Here is a 15,714-nt window from a genome sequence, read left to right on the forward strand (position 1 = left end):
GATACCTATCTCTTTTATACTGCCTGCATTTACCGAATAAAAGACCAGTGTTAAGATAACCACCACCTATTTTCATTAAATGAAAACAACACACGCACCCTTGTTAAGCATTTTCCTTTAATGAGAACCAGAGAGTATCATGCTTCTCTCTAACCAGACTATTGGCTTACGCTCTGTGTGTGCCTTTGTCGCACATATTGTATGGGTGTGTGTTGCTTCCACTTTCCTCAAAAGAGGTTGACTTGTGTGTGCGCAGCATTCATAACACTCTGCTGAGCAAGTCAAGTGAATGAACCGAGATTTCATACTGAATGCTTAACAGTTCAGTTGTTAAACAGTCGTGATCTCAAGAGGACGTGTCTGATGTTAACGAGCGCTTGTTTTGTAACGTCTTAAAGCAAAACAACAATAACAAACCGTATAGTAAAAAAAAGAAACAACACTCAGAGAATAAGAAAAAAATACCAATTTCAAGCAAGTGTTGTTTTTTTTTTTTCAAACGGAAAGAGAGCAAAACAATTTACAAAAAAAAAAGAATTTGTTAAAAATTAATCAAAAACCAATCAAGGCAATTAAAAACAAATTTTCCAATTAATGGAAATAATTGCAAGCAAAGTATAAAACAGCAAAAGAAAATTGATAGCACCAAGTGTAATTACAAATTGAATTACAAAAACAAACAAAATGAAAAAAGTGTAAAAAAAGACAACAAACAGTGCAATGTTTCATAATTAAAAATACAAAAAAAAAAAAATATTTACAATAAAAATTTCTTCATCATCTGGTTTCGTTTAATTTCAAAATACGGACTTTTGTTATAAAGAAATTCCTTCTCGAACTCGGCTTAAGCAATTTATGTTGAAATTGTCATCAGGTATGACTGTCACTGGTTTACGTGCGAATATGACTAGCCCGACGGTACCGCCGCAAACCGCTATGAATTCCACAAGCTCCAATACTACCACTATGGTGGTTTCGCCACCAACAACGGCCATTTCGACGGCTACACCCACATCACCATCGGCCCTTATAATGGCCCATCAACAGCATTTAAGAAATCTCCAGCATTCCCATCAGCATACCTTGAACAAGACCACATCGCGTTTGAGTAATTTCAGTGTGGCCTCTCTGCTGGCAGATACCAGACCTCGTACCCCCACCAATAGTTATGGCCCTGGATCGGGGGCTAGCGATAATATGCCTACAAATCTATCCAGTACACCATCGGCGGCCACCTCACCTGTATCTCATGAATCATCCTCATCACCTGCCTCTCCCAATCATCCGGCCCATCCACAGTTCCATCCGGTCATAGGGGCCCATCATGCCCATTTTTTACAAGCGGTACATGCCCAACAGCAACATGCCGCCGCCATGGCTGCCGCAGCAGCGGCAGTGGGGGCATCCAATAATCCCAATGTTAATCCCCATTTAAGTCATCATTTACCTGCTCATCTAAGACATCCTAGTGCCTGTCCACCATCAGCAGCTGCGGCTGCAGCAGCAGCAGCGGCGGCTGGTTCCTTATTATTACCCAGCGGTTTGGTTCAATCTGTCAATGATGCCACAAATCCCCAAACCACTACACCTCCCCAATCATCAGCGGCCAGCTCTAATGCGAATACAGAAGCTCCTCTCAATGCCACAAATAACACATCTACCTCCAACTCGTCAGCGACCCCTTCCTCTATGTTAACAGCGACGGCAAAATGTGAACGTCATTCGCCCATAGGTAGCTCCATTGATTCAGAGCTGGAATATGATGAAGATTTAAATGACCAAGATTTAGATCATGATGAAGAAGAGGATTCCATTGTAGATATTGAGGATATGAATGCTGATGATTCACCCCGCTCAACACCCGATGGTTTGGATTCTAGTAAATCACCCGATGAAGGTCACAATTCATTGGCCAATTCGCCTCATCTCCTATCACCTGCTGTTTTGGCGGCCTCGGGTCATGGACCCATTAGACCGACACCTTTTAGTGCTTTGGCTGCAGCCGCAGTGGCCTGGGGAGGTATTGGTGGAGCTGGTGTACCATGGCCGGGAGCAAGACAAATGCCACCATTTGGTCCTCCTGGTTTGTTTCCGGGTCAGGGTTTCGGTGGAGGAGGTAAGTTTCGCAATTTTATAATTAAAAGATTTTTTGTGAAATAATTTTAGGAGAGAGAGAGGGAAAAAAACAATTAAGGTTTAAAAAAATATTTATTAGGGGGTAATGAAGATATTAAAAATAGGAGAAATATTTAAAAAAAAAAAAATATGGACATTTATAGCCAAATAAAATCGGGTTTAATAAGCCTGCTAAAAGATTCGCATTAACCCTCTAATGCCCCAATTTTTTTGCCAGCTGATTAAATATTCAATGTTAACGAAACAAAAGCAAGAAAACTAAACAAGAAAAAATTATACGGTAAAATTCAGTATATGCTACAAAGCCTCATGAACAGTTTCAACTAAGTTTTCTTTTTATTTTACCCATTTTTGTTGTCTTAAGGTGCGTTTTACTAAAAGGTTCCTGATTCAATGAAGCCCGCCTAAAGGCGGGATTGCGCATTAGAGGGTTAATTCCTATTAAGCGACATGGAATATTGGCATTGGTAAAAAGTTAGCATGTTCATTGTTATTTTCAATTCTATGCTACAATGGGATTTTAACTCTTCTTTTATGGGTGACAACCGTTTTAAACGGCCAACATAAATTGGAAATACGAGGGTCTTTTTACAAAAGTGATGCCGATGTCTATACATAAAGAAAATTTCATTAAAATTAAGCAAACGAATTTTTTTGTTGGCAACAAAAATGCCTCATAAGGATAAGGAAAATGTTCATTAATTTTATGAATTGTTTCATATGACTAATTTCGTTATAATACGAAGCCTCTTCTGATAGTTTATGTTTCCCAAAAGTTATTTTAAATTACAATTTCAGAGGAATCTAAATTTTTATAAAGCACTGCAGTCCATCCGACTTTGGCACCGGTGATTAATTTATTTTTATATTTTCGGTGGATATTATAACGTTGGTTTGATCATAAGTTTTCAATTTATCAAAAAGTTTTTGTAAACAATTTTTGCCAGCCACAACATAATTTCAGCTTTAAATTTTTGATGCGCCCAAAGAAAAAAATACTTGTATCAAGAAATATATAATATATTGACTATGATTCCTTGACAAAGTAGAGTCTATGATTTTTTATTTATTTATTTATTTTTTTTTTGTTTTAATTTAATGTAAATTTTGCCCTGATTAAAAAACTTTATGTTATTCATATTTCCCCAAACTTTTGGAAATAATTAAATTCCAAATCACCCTGTTACATATTATTGCCAATCACCCAATGTAGAGTAATTGAACCCTCTTCAAATATAATAAAACATGGCATTTGGAGGTTTCCTTATTAATCATTTAATAATTTTATTAGGACCATAATGATCGCCATCATCATCATCACCATGATTGTCCACATCACTGTCATTACCATTAGTCAGTCAGCCATCAGACTACACTAAAGAGTCAATGGATTTTATCAGCGTCATGTTCCATGTTCATGGCCATGCGGGTTATCCAGGCAAGTTTAGTGAGCTTTAACTGCTCACCCACTGTATATGGGACTAGGGGGTATATAATTGGACATTTAAAACAAAAACAGAGACATTACTAAATCCCAATGTTGGTATATGTGTATATATGGCAACGGCAACCATTTTGTGAATAAGTAGACAGGGCAAAAGTACAGAGAATCTCCCTATAACCAATTATTTTATTAAAAAGAAATTTAAATATTTAAACAAACAAAAAAAAACTCTTCCGTTTTTCATAGGTTTATCAAGATCTTTAAATGCTTTAGATTTTTCTATGGAACAGGGTGAACTAAAAATACAAAAAAAAAAAAAGCCTGAAAACTCAAATGCACAATTCACACTTTAGTCTACATTTTATAACACCCACCTTCCCCATTTTTACATATAAAACTCGAAACAAAAACCATTTTTGCATAATACTGGAGTTGAGTTTCTCATTTTTTTTCTTCTTTGTGGCCTATGAAAAAGTGTTTCTTGAAGTTAACATTTCTCACATTAAGACAGGGTGAAAAATTGTTAAAGACATTTTTAAGGTTTTTTTTTGTGAAAAACAAAAGGATAAAGACAAAAACAACTATATGGGTTTATTCTATGAAATTCATTTCTGTGGGGTATTTTGTCACTCGTGAAAGCAGTTTTTGCTTCTCTTTTACATAAACCCCCTTGAAGAAAACTTCATAGGGTTTTTGTTATTTGGAAAAAAATCTCAATAAGCGTCGGGGTTTTTGCTTTTTACAATGTCCAATGCTTGATATTAAAATCTTAGATCCATTAAGATTTTAATATCAAGCATTTTCACAATAAAATTATCAGAATAACATATTTCAAAAGTTTTTTTTTCATTTCGGGTTCGATTGGCATGCCCAAATTGAAACATATTTCTAAGAGTTTGTCCGAGACTGGTTCCTGAGGACCTGTCTATGGGATGCTCCTGCTAAATTGTCCCAGGACGTGTCCTTTGGGATGAGTCCAATGACAAACCCATGTTAAAGTGACCGGTCCCTTCCATACGTTTGGATCAGAACTGGGACTGGTCCATACACACCACATGAGTCCAATGACAAACCCATGTTAAAGTGACCGGTATCTTCCATACGTTTGGATCAGAACTGGGACTGATCCATACACACCAGGGACTAAATTGAACCATGGACATTTTTTCATTGAAATATTTGATTTATCGGAACAATAACGAGAAGTCTCTTTATTTTTAAGAAAATAGTTCAATGATTTAATTTTATTAAAAATGTTCATAATATTACGAAGCTATATTTTTTTTATTTCAAAGTTAACATCACCTTAAGGAAAAACAAGTATATACGGCCGTAAGTTCGGCCAGGCCGAAGCTTATGTACCCTCCATCATGGATTGCGTAGAAACTTCTTCTAAACACTGCCATCCACAATCGAATTACTTAAGTTGCGGTAACGCTTGCCGATGGCAAGGTATCTTAAAACCTCCTAACACCATCTTCTAAATTGTATGTAAGTCCATACGTGGTATATATTAAATCAAAGAAGATCGATCCAATACGTATATAATTCAGTTGGACAAAGTAGACATAAAATTTTGACAACAGAAATAAAATTTTCTATAGAAATAAAATTTTCACAAAATTTTCTACAGAAATAAACTTTTGACAAAATTTTCTATAGAAATAAAATCTTGGTAGATTATTTTTGGCTCGAGTGGCAACCATGATTATGAACCGAATCAAAATTGAACAAAATTTTCTATAGAAATAAAATTTTGACAATGATGAAAATTTTATTATGAACCGAATAAAATTTTGACAAAATTTTCTATAGAAATAAAATTTTGACAAAATTTTCTATAGAAATAAAATTTTGGTAGACTATTTTTGGCTCTAGTGGCAACCATGATTATGAACCGATATGGACCAATTTTTGTGTGATTAGACCAATTTTGGTATGGTTGTTAGCGATCATATACTAACACCACGTTCCTAATTTGAACCGGATCGGATGAATTTTGCTCCTCCAAGAGGCTCCGGAGGTCAAATCTGGAGAACATTTTATATGGGGGATATATATAATTATGGACCGATATGGACCATTTCTGGCGCGCTTGTTAAAGATATATACTAATACCATGTTCCAAGTTACAACCGGATTGGGTGAAATTTGCTTCTCTTGGATACTTCGCAAGCCAAATCTGGGGATCGGTTTATATGGGGGCTATATATAATTATGAACCGATGTGGACCAATTTTCGCATGGTTGTTAGAGACCATATACCAATATCATGTACCACATTTCAGGCGGATCGGATGAAATTTGCTTCTCTTTGAGGCTCCGGAACCCAAATTTGGGGATCGGTTTATATGGGCGCTATATATAATTATGGACCGATGTGGACCAATTTTTGCACGGTTGTTAGAGACCATATACCAACACCATGTACCAAATTTCAGCCGGATCGGATGCAATTTGCTTCTCTTTGAGGCTTCGCAAGCCAAATCTGGAGATCGGTTTATATGGGGTGTATATATAATTATGGACCGATGTGGACCAATTTTTGCATGGTTGTTAGAGACCATATACCAACATCATGTACCAAATTTCAGCCGGATCGGATGCAATTTGCTTCGCTTTGAGGATTCGCAAGCCAAATCTGGGGATCGGTTTATATGGGGGCTATATATAATTGTGCACCGATGTGGACCAATTTTTGCGTGATTGTTAGAGACCATATACCAACACCATGTACCAAATTTCAGCCGGATCGGATGACATATGCTTCTCTTAGAGGCTCCACAAGCCAAATGTGGGGATCGGTTTATATGGGGGCTATATATAATTAAGGACCGATATAGACCAATTTTTGCATGGTTGTTAGAGACCATATGCCAACATCATGTACCAAATTTCAGCCGGATCGGGTGAAATTTTCTTCTCTTTGAGGCTCCGCAAGCCAAATCTGGGGATCGGTTTATATGGGGGCTATATATAATTATGGACCGATGTGGACCAATTTTTGCATGGTTGTTGGAGACCATATACCAACACCATGTACCAAATTTCAGCCGGATCGGATGAAATAGGCTTCTGTTAGAGGCTCCACAAGCCAAATCTGAGGGTCCCTTTATATGGGGGCTATACGTAAAAGTGGACCGATATGGCCCATTTTCAATACCATCCGACCTACATCGATAACAACTACTTGTGCCAAGTTTCAAGTCGATAGCTTGTTTCGTTCGGAAGTTAGCGTGATTTCAACAGACGGACGGACGGACGGACGGACATGCTTAGATCGACTCAGAATTTCACCACGACCCAGAATATATATACTTTATGGGGTCTTAGAGCAATATTTCGATGTGTTACAAACGGAATGACAAAGTTAATATACCCCCATCCTATGATGGAGGGTATAATAACTTGAATGCAGAGAAACTTTTTTTTTTTTTTTTTTTTTTTTTGTTAATGATCATGGATTATTATTATTTTTTTTTTTAATTCTTCTTCCTTTAAGGTCACATCATGGTGATAAATTTTAATGATTTTTTTCTCATGGGTGTTCCTTCCACACCATAGTTGGCATAGCCTTATTGAAGCTATTGGGCTACAACACCTAAAGTCTGCTGATACAATATGACATTGAGGGCATATTTTGTTGTTTTATTAAACATTTTTATAGTCATTTCGTTGTGAAATATATTATAAAATAATTTATTTAATTTAATTTATTTATATAATTTAATTTATAATTTTCGGTTCTGTGATTGATCCATTTCCCGTAGGGCAGGTACACACAAAGAAAATGTTATTAAAATTGAGCCAAAGGAATTTTTTCATTGAAATATTTGATTTATCGGAACAATAACGACAAGTCTCTTTATATTTAAGAAAATAGTTCAATGATTTAATTTTATTAAAAATTTTCATAATATTACGAAGCTATATTTTTTTATTTCAAAGTTAACATTACCTTAAGGAAAAATAACTTAAATGCAGAGAAACGTTTTTTTGCTCAATGATAGTGGTTTATTATTTTTTTTTAATTCTTCTTCCTTTAAAGTCACATCATGGTGATACATTTTAATGATTTTTTTTCTTATGGATGTTCTTTCCGCACCATAGTTGGCATAGCCTTATTGAAGCTATTGGGCTACAACACCTAAAGTCTGTTGATACAATATGACATTGAGGGCATATTTTGTTGTTTTATTAAACATTTTTATAGTCATTTTTATAAAATAATTTATTTAATTTAATTTATTTATAAAATAATTTAATTTAAAATTTTCGAAACAAAAAAGGATTTGTGTTTTATTTGGTATCTTTACCCAACAAAAAAAAATTGGAAGTTCTTCCAAAGACACAAACTTTAAAAGCACTTCCAAAAGATGTACTCCCAAAGATGTTCTTTATTTTAACTACAAAGGAAGTTTTTCTAATTCAATTATTTATAACTCGCCTTTTTTCATATTTTTAATGGGTAAATTTTTTATTTATTTTGTTTTTTCAAGAATGTAAAAACAGAGTAAGCTTTAACTAAACAGGAAGTTTTCTAATTCAATTATTTATAACTCGTTTTTTTCATATTTTTAATGGGTAATTTTTTTGTTGTTTTTGTTTCAAGAAGTTAAAAACAGTAAGCTTTAACAAAATGGTACAAATTATTGAAACTTTGTCGAAAAAAAATCTAAATCCAATCAAGAAATAATGCGTATTTTTTAAAATATTTTAATTCAAACGTTTAGGACAAGTATTAGAATGCATTAAAAATCATAAACAATTATAAAAATTATTTATTTGTCAAAATATGACAACATTTTTTAATTCACATCCAAAACACTGAATTTGAGTGACAGAGTAAGAAGTGATGCAAATTCAGTGCAATGGCTGTTGAAATAGTGGACATCCGTCCTATGACAAGCCCATGTTAAATTCATCGCTTCTGCGCCAATTTTGCACTACTTCCGGATCCCAACATTTTCCCTACGCAAGCCCATGTTAAATTCATCGCTTCTGCACCAATTTTGCACTACTTCCGGAACCCAACATTTTCCCTAATTTTTTGGCGACGCTTTTTTTACTGGGTAGTTTAGTTCTAGTACTTTGAATATTTATTTTTTTTTTTAATTTTTTTGGCTTCTTTAGCTCTAGTTTTTATGAATATTATTTTCCCATTAATTGTAATGTTATGTAATACATTCCTTTTCAATTTATCCCCCAACATTACATCCCTTCTTTCTCGCCTAGAAAACAGGTGATCCTTAAACCATCAGGCTTCTCTCTTCCGATAAGCTTCGAAGTACACTGTTTCTCTAAAATTTTCATTTAAATTTTTTTTCTGATGTGGCAATGTAACTTCAAAGACTTTTACCTGTCACATTATTTTCACCGTTGTTGTTTTTCTTTTTTCGATTTGTTATCATAAGAATCGTCAATGATACTGGGAGTATTGAGTAGAGTGTTTTGTCACACAGCAGGTTATCATCCTCATCGGGCTGGTTGGCTGCTGTCAACAGTTCATCTTCGTTATATCGAAAGAGAGTAGAGTTCTTCACTGAGGACTGAGCTGTGAATAAATACCAAAAACAGAGAAAAATTGGACAGAAAGACAGACAAATGAACCATGCAATGGTAGTCGTCAGTTTTGAAACCTGACTCGAAGGCTAAAGAAAAGAAAAAAATTGACCGCTGGACAGACACACCTAGTAGTATATTTTGTGTCGTTTGGGTCTTTTTCCTTTGAGTGTGTTAAGTACTACTTCTGGTGTTATAAAAACACAAAAGGACCTTTTGTCCGCCTGGTTGGTCTTAACAAATAATGACAGATTTTTCATTATGATAACACCATACACACAGTGTCTGAACAAAACTTATTTGACAAGCGGCACAAGCGTCGGATATTTTACTTTTGAAGTAGCAGCCTACTCTTCTGATATGGTTGTTTTTTTGTTTTTTTGCTATGCTACCGAAAACAACAGAGACAACACAAAGCCAGAAGCCGCTTTAAAGTGACATATTACACCTGATTATAAAAAAAATTTTTGGCTTGTTTCAAATTTTTGAATGGATTCGATGTCATGGTAATTTGAGCTAATTAAATGAGAGCGATAAAGGAAGGTGATAACGGGGAAGTAGAAAATCATCTTTTTCTCATTTTTGATTTGGAACGAAAAGAAAAAGGTGAAAATTGAAAACTCTTGGGGGTCAAAGTGTTACCTTATTAACACTAAGGATTCCATGCTGTCATATAAGCAAATTTATATTTTTAACGTTGGGCGCCAGTTTTATTTCGAGTCAAGGGAGTATAGTTGAGAAACTGTTTCTCTATAATTTCTAGTGCCCGTATAAATAAGTTTATTATAATTTGTAATTATAATAAATTAAGTAATACATATATATAGTCTTTATGATTACCAGGTTAAAGCTTGGTTTTAGTATAAAAATTAGATATGTTTGGAGTCACCCAACGTTGGGCGCCAGTTTTCTTTGGTATTGCTTCAATATTTAAATTTTATTTTATTATATAATTTAATGTCAAAAATGCGAGCATTTGCATTCAAATTACTACAACTTTTTAAAACAGATGAACCTTGAACCTTGATTGAAGACTAAATTATTGTCAGTTCTTTCTTTGTTGGGCGCCAAACCGATTTTCGCCCCACATTTTTAAATCATTTGCAACAATGTTTTTATATTCCCCGAACTCCAATAACTGCATTCTCCATTCTTATCCAAGTAGATAACCCTCTTTTTTTTTGTTAATATTATCCACTTAAATTTTTGTTGGAATTCTTCTTTAGCCGTTTAATTAGCTTTTGTTTTGTGGACGAGTTTTTCCTCCCAATTCGTTGTTTTTGTCTCTCTCCGTATTTTGATAGTTCTTGTTGAAGAAAAGTTGTTTTCGTTTTTAGATTGTGCAATTATAGAAATTAATTGTTTGCATTGGGAAGCTACAACACTCCAGACATAGATTGACTCAGGGCCATAACACGGCAATCTAGTAGAAAATTAAATAACAAAAAAAATATAACCACAATTGGCCAAGAATTGTAGGTGTGTCTGATAGTGGTGGTTGATGGTGTTTTGAAATGGCTGGGCTTGTTATGTTGCCTTAACAACGCAACAATCGTCTATAACGACTACGACAGACAACCCACCTTTAAAACACGCAACTTTACCAGGACCGAGGTAACGTTTGTTGCCAAAACAAATACTTAAGGCCGTAACATGCATAACTTTTAACACCATTTGCAGTCAACATGGCATGCAACAGCAGCAAGAAATACAATAAAAACAAATCGAAAAAAATGCAGCCATAAAACCCATCATCATGGCTGGCAACAATTCTGGCATTAAAGTCTAAATGCTTTTGTACTGGAATGACGGTTTGAGTGATGAACGGCTTGGAGAAGACTTATTGCTTGCATAGAAGGGATGTCATCATGGGAGGGAATTTTATAAAGGACAAAGAGAGGAATTTACATGATAACACAGAATTTGTTATTTGGAATAGGGAATGGAATATTCTAGATGACTAAATATCTAAAAATACTTAAATATTATAAATCTGTATAAGCATTTATTTTAGAAAAAATAATTTGGTCTATGATCATGAGTTGGGCGCCAAAGGCTTAATTTTATATGTTCAGTTGCAATGACAACGAACATTGAGCTGTAATATCTCAAAATGAATTTTCCTAGGACCTAGGCACCTGTTGGGCGCCATTATAAAAATTTATTGATTTTTTTTTTTACTTTTTTATATATAATGATTAATTTAAAGTTCAAGTCCCCGAGATTGATATGCAAATTTATGTATTATTAAAATTTGGAATTTTCAATAATTTCAAGAATTTGATTTTGTCCACAAAATTTTGATTATTACTTTTCCAAAGGGATCAATTGATGAAATGAGTCTACTTTCCCCACTATAAATAATAGATCGAAGCAAAATCTTTAGGCACCAATATATATATTTTTAATTTCCAATTATTTTAATAATTATTATTTAGAAAGAATTTTTAAGTTTCTATTTTAAAAAGTGGACCAATAGAGTAATTGAGTCAATAATAACTGATAGTAAATGTTGGGTGCCAATTTTCATTAGTTAATTATATTGAGTTTTTATTTTTTTTTAATAGGTCATGTTTTTGTTGTCAATATTTTGTTTTTGTCCTTGTATTTTTTTTTTACCAATTTGAATGAAGAACATACGTTGGGCGCCACTAGATTTTTAAAAAATGTTTAATATGTTTTTCTAAGTAAATTTATTTTTCTAATTTATTATAATACCTTTTCCCTCCAAAAAAAAATTGAAAATTCCACATTTTACCTTTCCCCACTATCTCAAATGCCATCCCTATACTACAGTCTATGCCAATGCAATTGCATTTCTTATCAGTTCCCATTGCTAAAACGTACTACGACACTTTTGTAGGGAGGAATTGTTTAATATTTGCACATAACACGCCATCTCTTCTACTGTTAGACAGAGGATTTTCTTTTCCAAAACCCCAAGGATTGTGGTGCAAATATGTCGTCTATTACTCCCTGTTTAGCAAATTTTATTTTTTTTTCATTGAATGATTTGTGTTTCCCATATAGATATGCACCATACTAGGGAGAGTCGAAGGGAAACAAACAATATTCAATTTTTGGTTTGGCTTCTTAGGCCTGTGATATATGTATGGGCGAATGAAGGCCAACAGCAACAAATATTTCGAAAATATTGCCAAGTTTTTGCCCGTTTGTTAGTCATTTGTTGTTGACAATTGTGTGTTATATGTTTGCCGGTGTTGTTGTTGTTGTTGTATTTCAAAGGTAATTTGTTAAATATTAGCCATCATGTTGTCGTTAATATTTGCATAGAGGTGCCACATTGTCAATGTTCAAAGTAATTTACATGTAGACGCATTCAGATCTACCATGAAGACTTCCCCCGCCCCCCTCTTAGAGATGCCCCACACACACATGACTACCTCTAGATCTTCTTTTCTTTAACGATTTTTGTTTTTTTTGTGTGATTTGTTAGACATGAGGATGTGAAAAAAAGAGCTATTTGTGTGAATTGTTGCTACTGTATCTTGTCGCAGCAATTAGCAATATTTGCTCATGTTATTAAAGCTATTAACATTTATGTTTTGTTGTTGTTGTTGTCTCTTAAAAGTTTCTACAAAATGCAATATTATTAATGACACTTAAGTTGATATTTAACAGGGTAATAATGAAAAAAAAAAACGGAATAATGTGAGATTTTTTAATATAAATTTGCAAACAAGAACTGACGTCATAGAAATACAAAAAAAAAACTAAAATGATTTATTTTTAATTAAATTGAAGTAAATGGTAAATCAATAATAAGGTTTAATACACAATTAATTTAATTAAATAAATTTTATTTAACAAACAATAAATTTAAATGCCCCGTTAAAGTAAAAAAAAATTACCTAATTTAATAAATAATAAATTTTAATAAATCTTTACATTAAAAATAATAAAATAAAATTTATTTAATTTTACATAATAAAATTATGTAAAATTAAAAAAAAAACATTAACATAAATGAACTAAAATAGATATAAATTTTTTTAATTTAAATATATCCTTAATTTAAATTAAAAAAATATATATTTGTTTTAGTTCATTTATGTTAATATTTTTTAATTTTACATAATTTTATTTTAATTTCATTTCTATATTATTAAAATTAAAAAAAAATCGAGAAATATCAATCAAATTTCTACTAAATATTTTTAATGACACTGAAGTTGATATTTAACAGGAGGGTAATAATAATGGAAAAACGGAATAATGAAAAATTTTTTGAATATAAATTTGTAAAAAAATAACTCATAAAAAAAATAAAATGAATTATTTTCAATTAAATTTAACGTAATGAATTTTATTAAATAAATGATAAATTTTCTTACATTTTTAATTATTTTTTTACATTTTGAAATTAAAAATATTTAAATAAACCCAGCAAAAAAAGCGTGGTCAAAAAAGTAGTGAAAATGAATTTAACATTTAATTTCATTTCTATATTATTAAAATTCCAAAAAAATAATAAATTCCAGAAATATCAATCAAATTTCTACAAAATATTTTTAATGACACTCAAGTTGATATTTAACAGGAGGGTAATAATAAAGGGAAAAACGGAATAATGAAAAATTTTTGAATATAAATTTGTAAAAAAAATAACTCAGAAAAAAATAAAATGAATTATTTTCAATTAAATTTAACGAAATGAATTTTATTAAATAAATGATCATTTTTGTTTTAATTTTTAATTATTTTTTTACATTTTGAAATTAAAAATATTTAAATAAACCCAGCAAAAAAGCGTGGTCAAAAAAGTGGTGAAAATGAATTTAACATGAGCTTGTCATAGGACGAATGTCCACCATTTCAACTGCCCTTGCACTGAATTTGCATTACTTCTTAAGATGTGATGCGAATCCCGTGTTTTGGATGCGAATTAAGAAATTTTGTGATATTTTGACGAATAAATAATTTTTAAAATTTGTTATGATTTCGAATGCATTATAACGCTTGTCTGGAACGTTTGATATAAAATATTTTCAAAAATTCTTAATCTTTCTAGAAAGGATTTAGCATTTTTTTTCGACAAAATTTAAATAATTTGCACTATTTTATTAATTATTAATCTGTTTTTAACCTATTTGAAATTATAAAATTTTAAATTTCCCATTAAAAATATGAAAAAAGTGACTTATAAAAATGACTCAAATGAACTTGCTGTTCAGTTAAAATAAAGAACATCTTTGGGAGGAAAATTTTGGAAGTGCTTTTAAAGTTGTGCATTTAGAAGAACTTCCATTTTTTTTGCTGGGAATTTAAATAAATTTGAATACCTCTTGAAATTAAAAATAAATTTATTTTAAATTTTTTAATGTATATTTAATTATTTTTTGCATATTTATTTATTTATTTTATTTTATTTTATTTTATTTTAATGTTTTTATTGTTAACATTTTAATAAAAGAAAAAACAGAAATATAAATAGTAGAATTTAATTTTTTTTTCAAAAAATTTTAATTTTGTTTTAAATTTTTTATTATTAAAATTTTAATAAAATTATCAATCCTAGACCTCAAATTATAAATAGTACTAAGCTTAGAGTAATCCTACACTGTCCGTCCGTCCATTAATTAAAAGTTTGAAGGATGGGATTTCAATGTTTATAGGATCTGTAGAAATTTTGCCACAAAAAAGGTTGTTGATTTAGGGACAAAACCCAATAATTCGATATAGGTGGCTTAGGTTAATTCCCAAATTTATTACCTAACTCATGTTTCTCTCTCTTTTGTTTTTTTATTTTTGTTTGATTTTTATTTTATTTTTAATTGCATTTTATTAATGAATTTCTTTTATTTTCATTTTAATTTTAGATGCCAATGAACCACCCCGCATAAAATGCAATTTACGCAAACACAAACCCAATCGTAAACCCCGCACACCATTTACCACTCAGCAATTATTGTCTTTGGAAAAGAAATTCCGGGAAAAACAATATCTCAGTATAGCAGAAAGAGCTGAATTTTCCTCATCACTAAGACTAACAGAGACTCAAGTGAAAATCTGGTTCCAAAATCGTAGAGCCAAGGCGAAACGTTTGCAGGAAGCTGAAATAGAAAAAATAAAAATGGCTGCCTTGGGGAGAGGAGGTCCTGGAGCACAATGGGCCATGGCTGGTTACTTTCATCCAAGTTTAATGCATTTGGGTTAGGTTTCTGGAAAACCTATAAAGAACAAACAACAACAAAAAGCCCAAATAAAAACACCAAAGTTCCCCCAAAATTCACTCTACTCTAGATATGGAGAAAATGCAACAAATAACATGGAAGATTGTTATATTCCAATTTATTTCGAGAAAAACAAAAATAGAAGAAAAAAATGTATATTAAAAATCTTAAGTTTACTATGCGCTTAGTTATTAATTTAATTTTTAGTTATAAAATTTAATTATAAAAAAACAATCCCCAAATTGCTGTGATGTTAGCGCATTTTAATTGTAAATAATTACTAAACCTCAAAGAAAACAAAATATTTTTGTATAAATGGAAATTGTAAATATTTTTCTTTTGCTATAAAATTCAAAAGAAAAATCACTGAATAAGCAC

The 15,714-nt window shown here is 31.9% G+C and overlaps 1 protein-coding gene across 1 annotated transcript; it reads left to right on the top strand.

Moving 5' to 3' along the window:
* Positions 1–343: 343 nt before the first annotated feature.
* On the top strand, positions 344–15,379 carry Dr (muscle segmentation homeobox protein Drop). The gene is made up of 2 exons (XM_075292752.1): positions 344–2,116; positions 14,983–15,379. The coding sequence occupies exons 1-2, from the start codon at positions 856–858 to the stop codon at positions 15,318–15,320; spliced, it is 1,599 nt and encodes a 532-aa protein (XP_075148867.1). The 5' UTR covers positions 344–855; the 3' UTR covers positions 15,321–15,379.
* The last annotated feature ends 335 nt before the right edge of the window (positions 15,380–15,714 follow it).

The sequence above is a fragment of the Haematobia irritans genome, chromosome 1 (assembly GCF_050003625.1).
Source record: "Haematobia irritans isolate KBUSLIRL chromosome 1, ASM5000362v1, whole genome shotgun sequence".
Taxonomy (NCBI): domain Eukaryota; kingdom Metazoa; phylum Arthropoda; class Insecta; order Diptera; family Muscidae; genus Haematobia; species Haematobia irritans.

What these genes read in the sequence shown, in the direction of transcription:
- Dr (XM_075292752.1), top strand. Translation starts at nt 856, where the DNA reads ATGTTGAAATTGTCATCAGGTATGACTGTCACTGGTTTACGTGCGAAT. An exon ending in TCAGGGTTTCGGTGGAGGAG is followed by an intron (nt 2,117 to 14,982) that starts GTAAGTTTCGCA and finishes TTTTAATTTTAG; the next exon opens with ATGCCAATGAACCACCCCGC.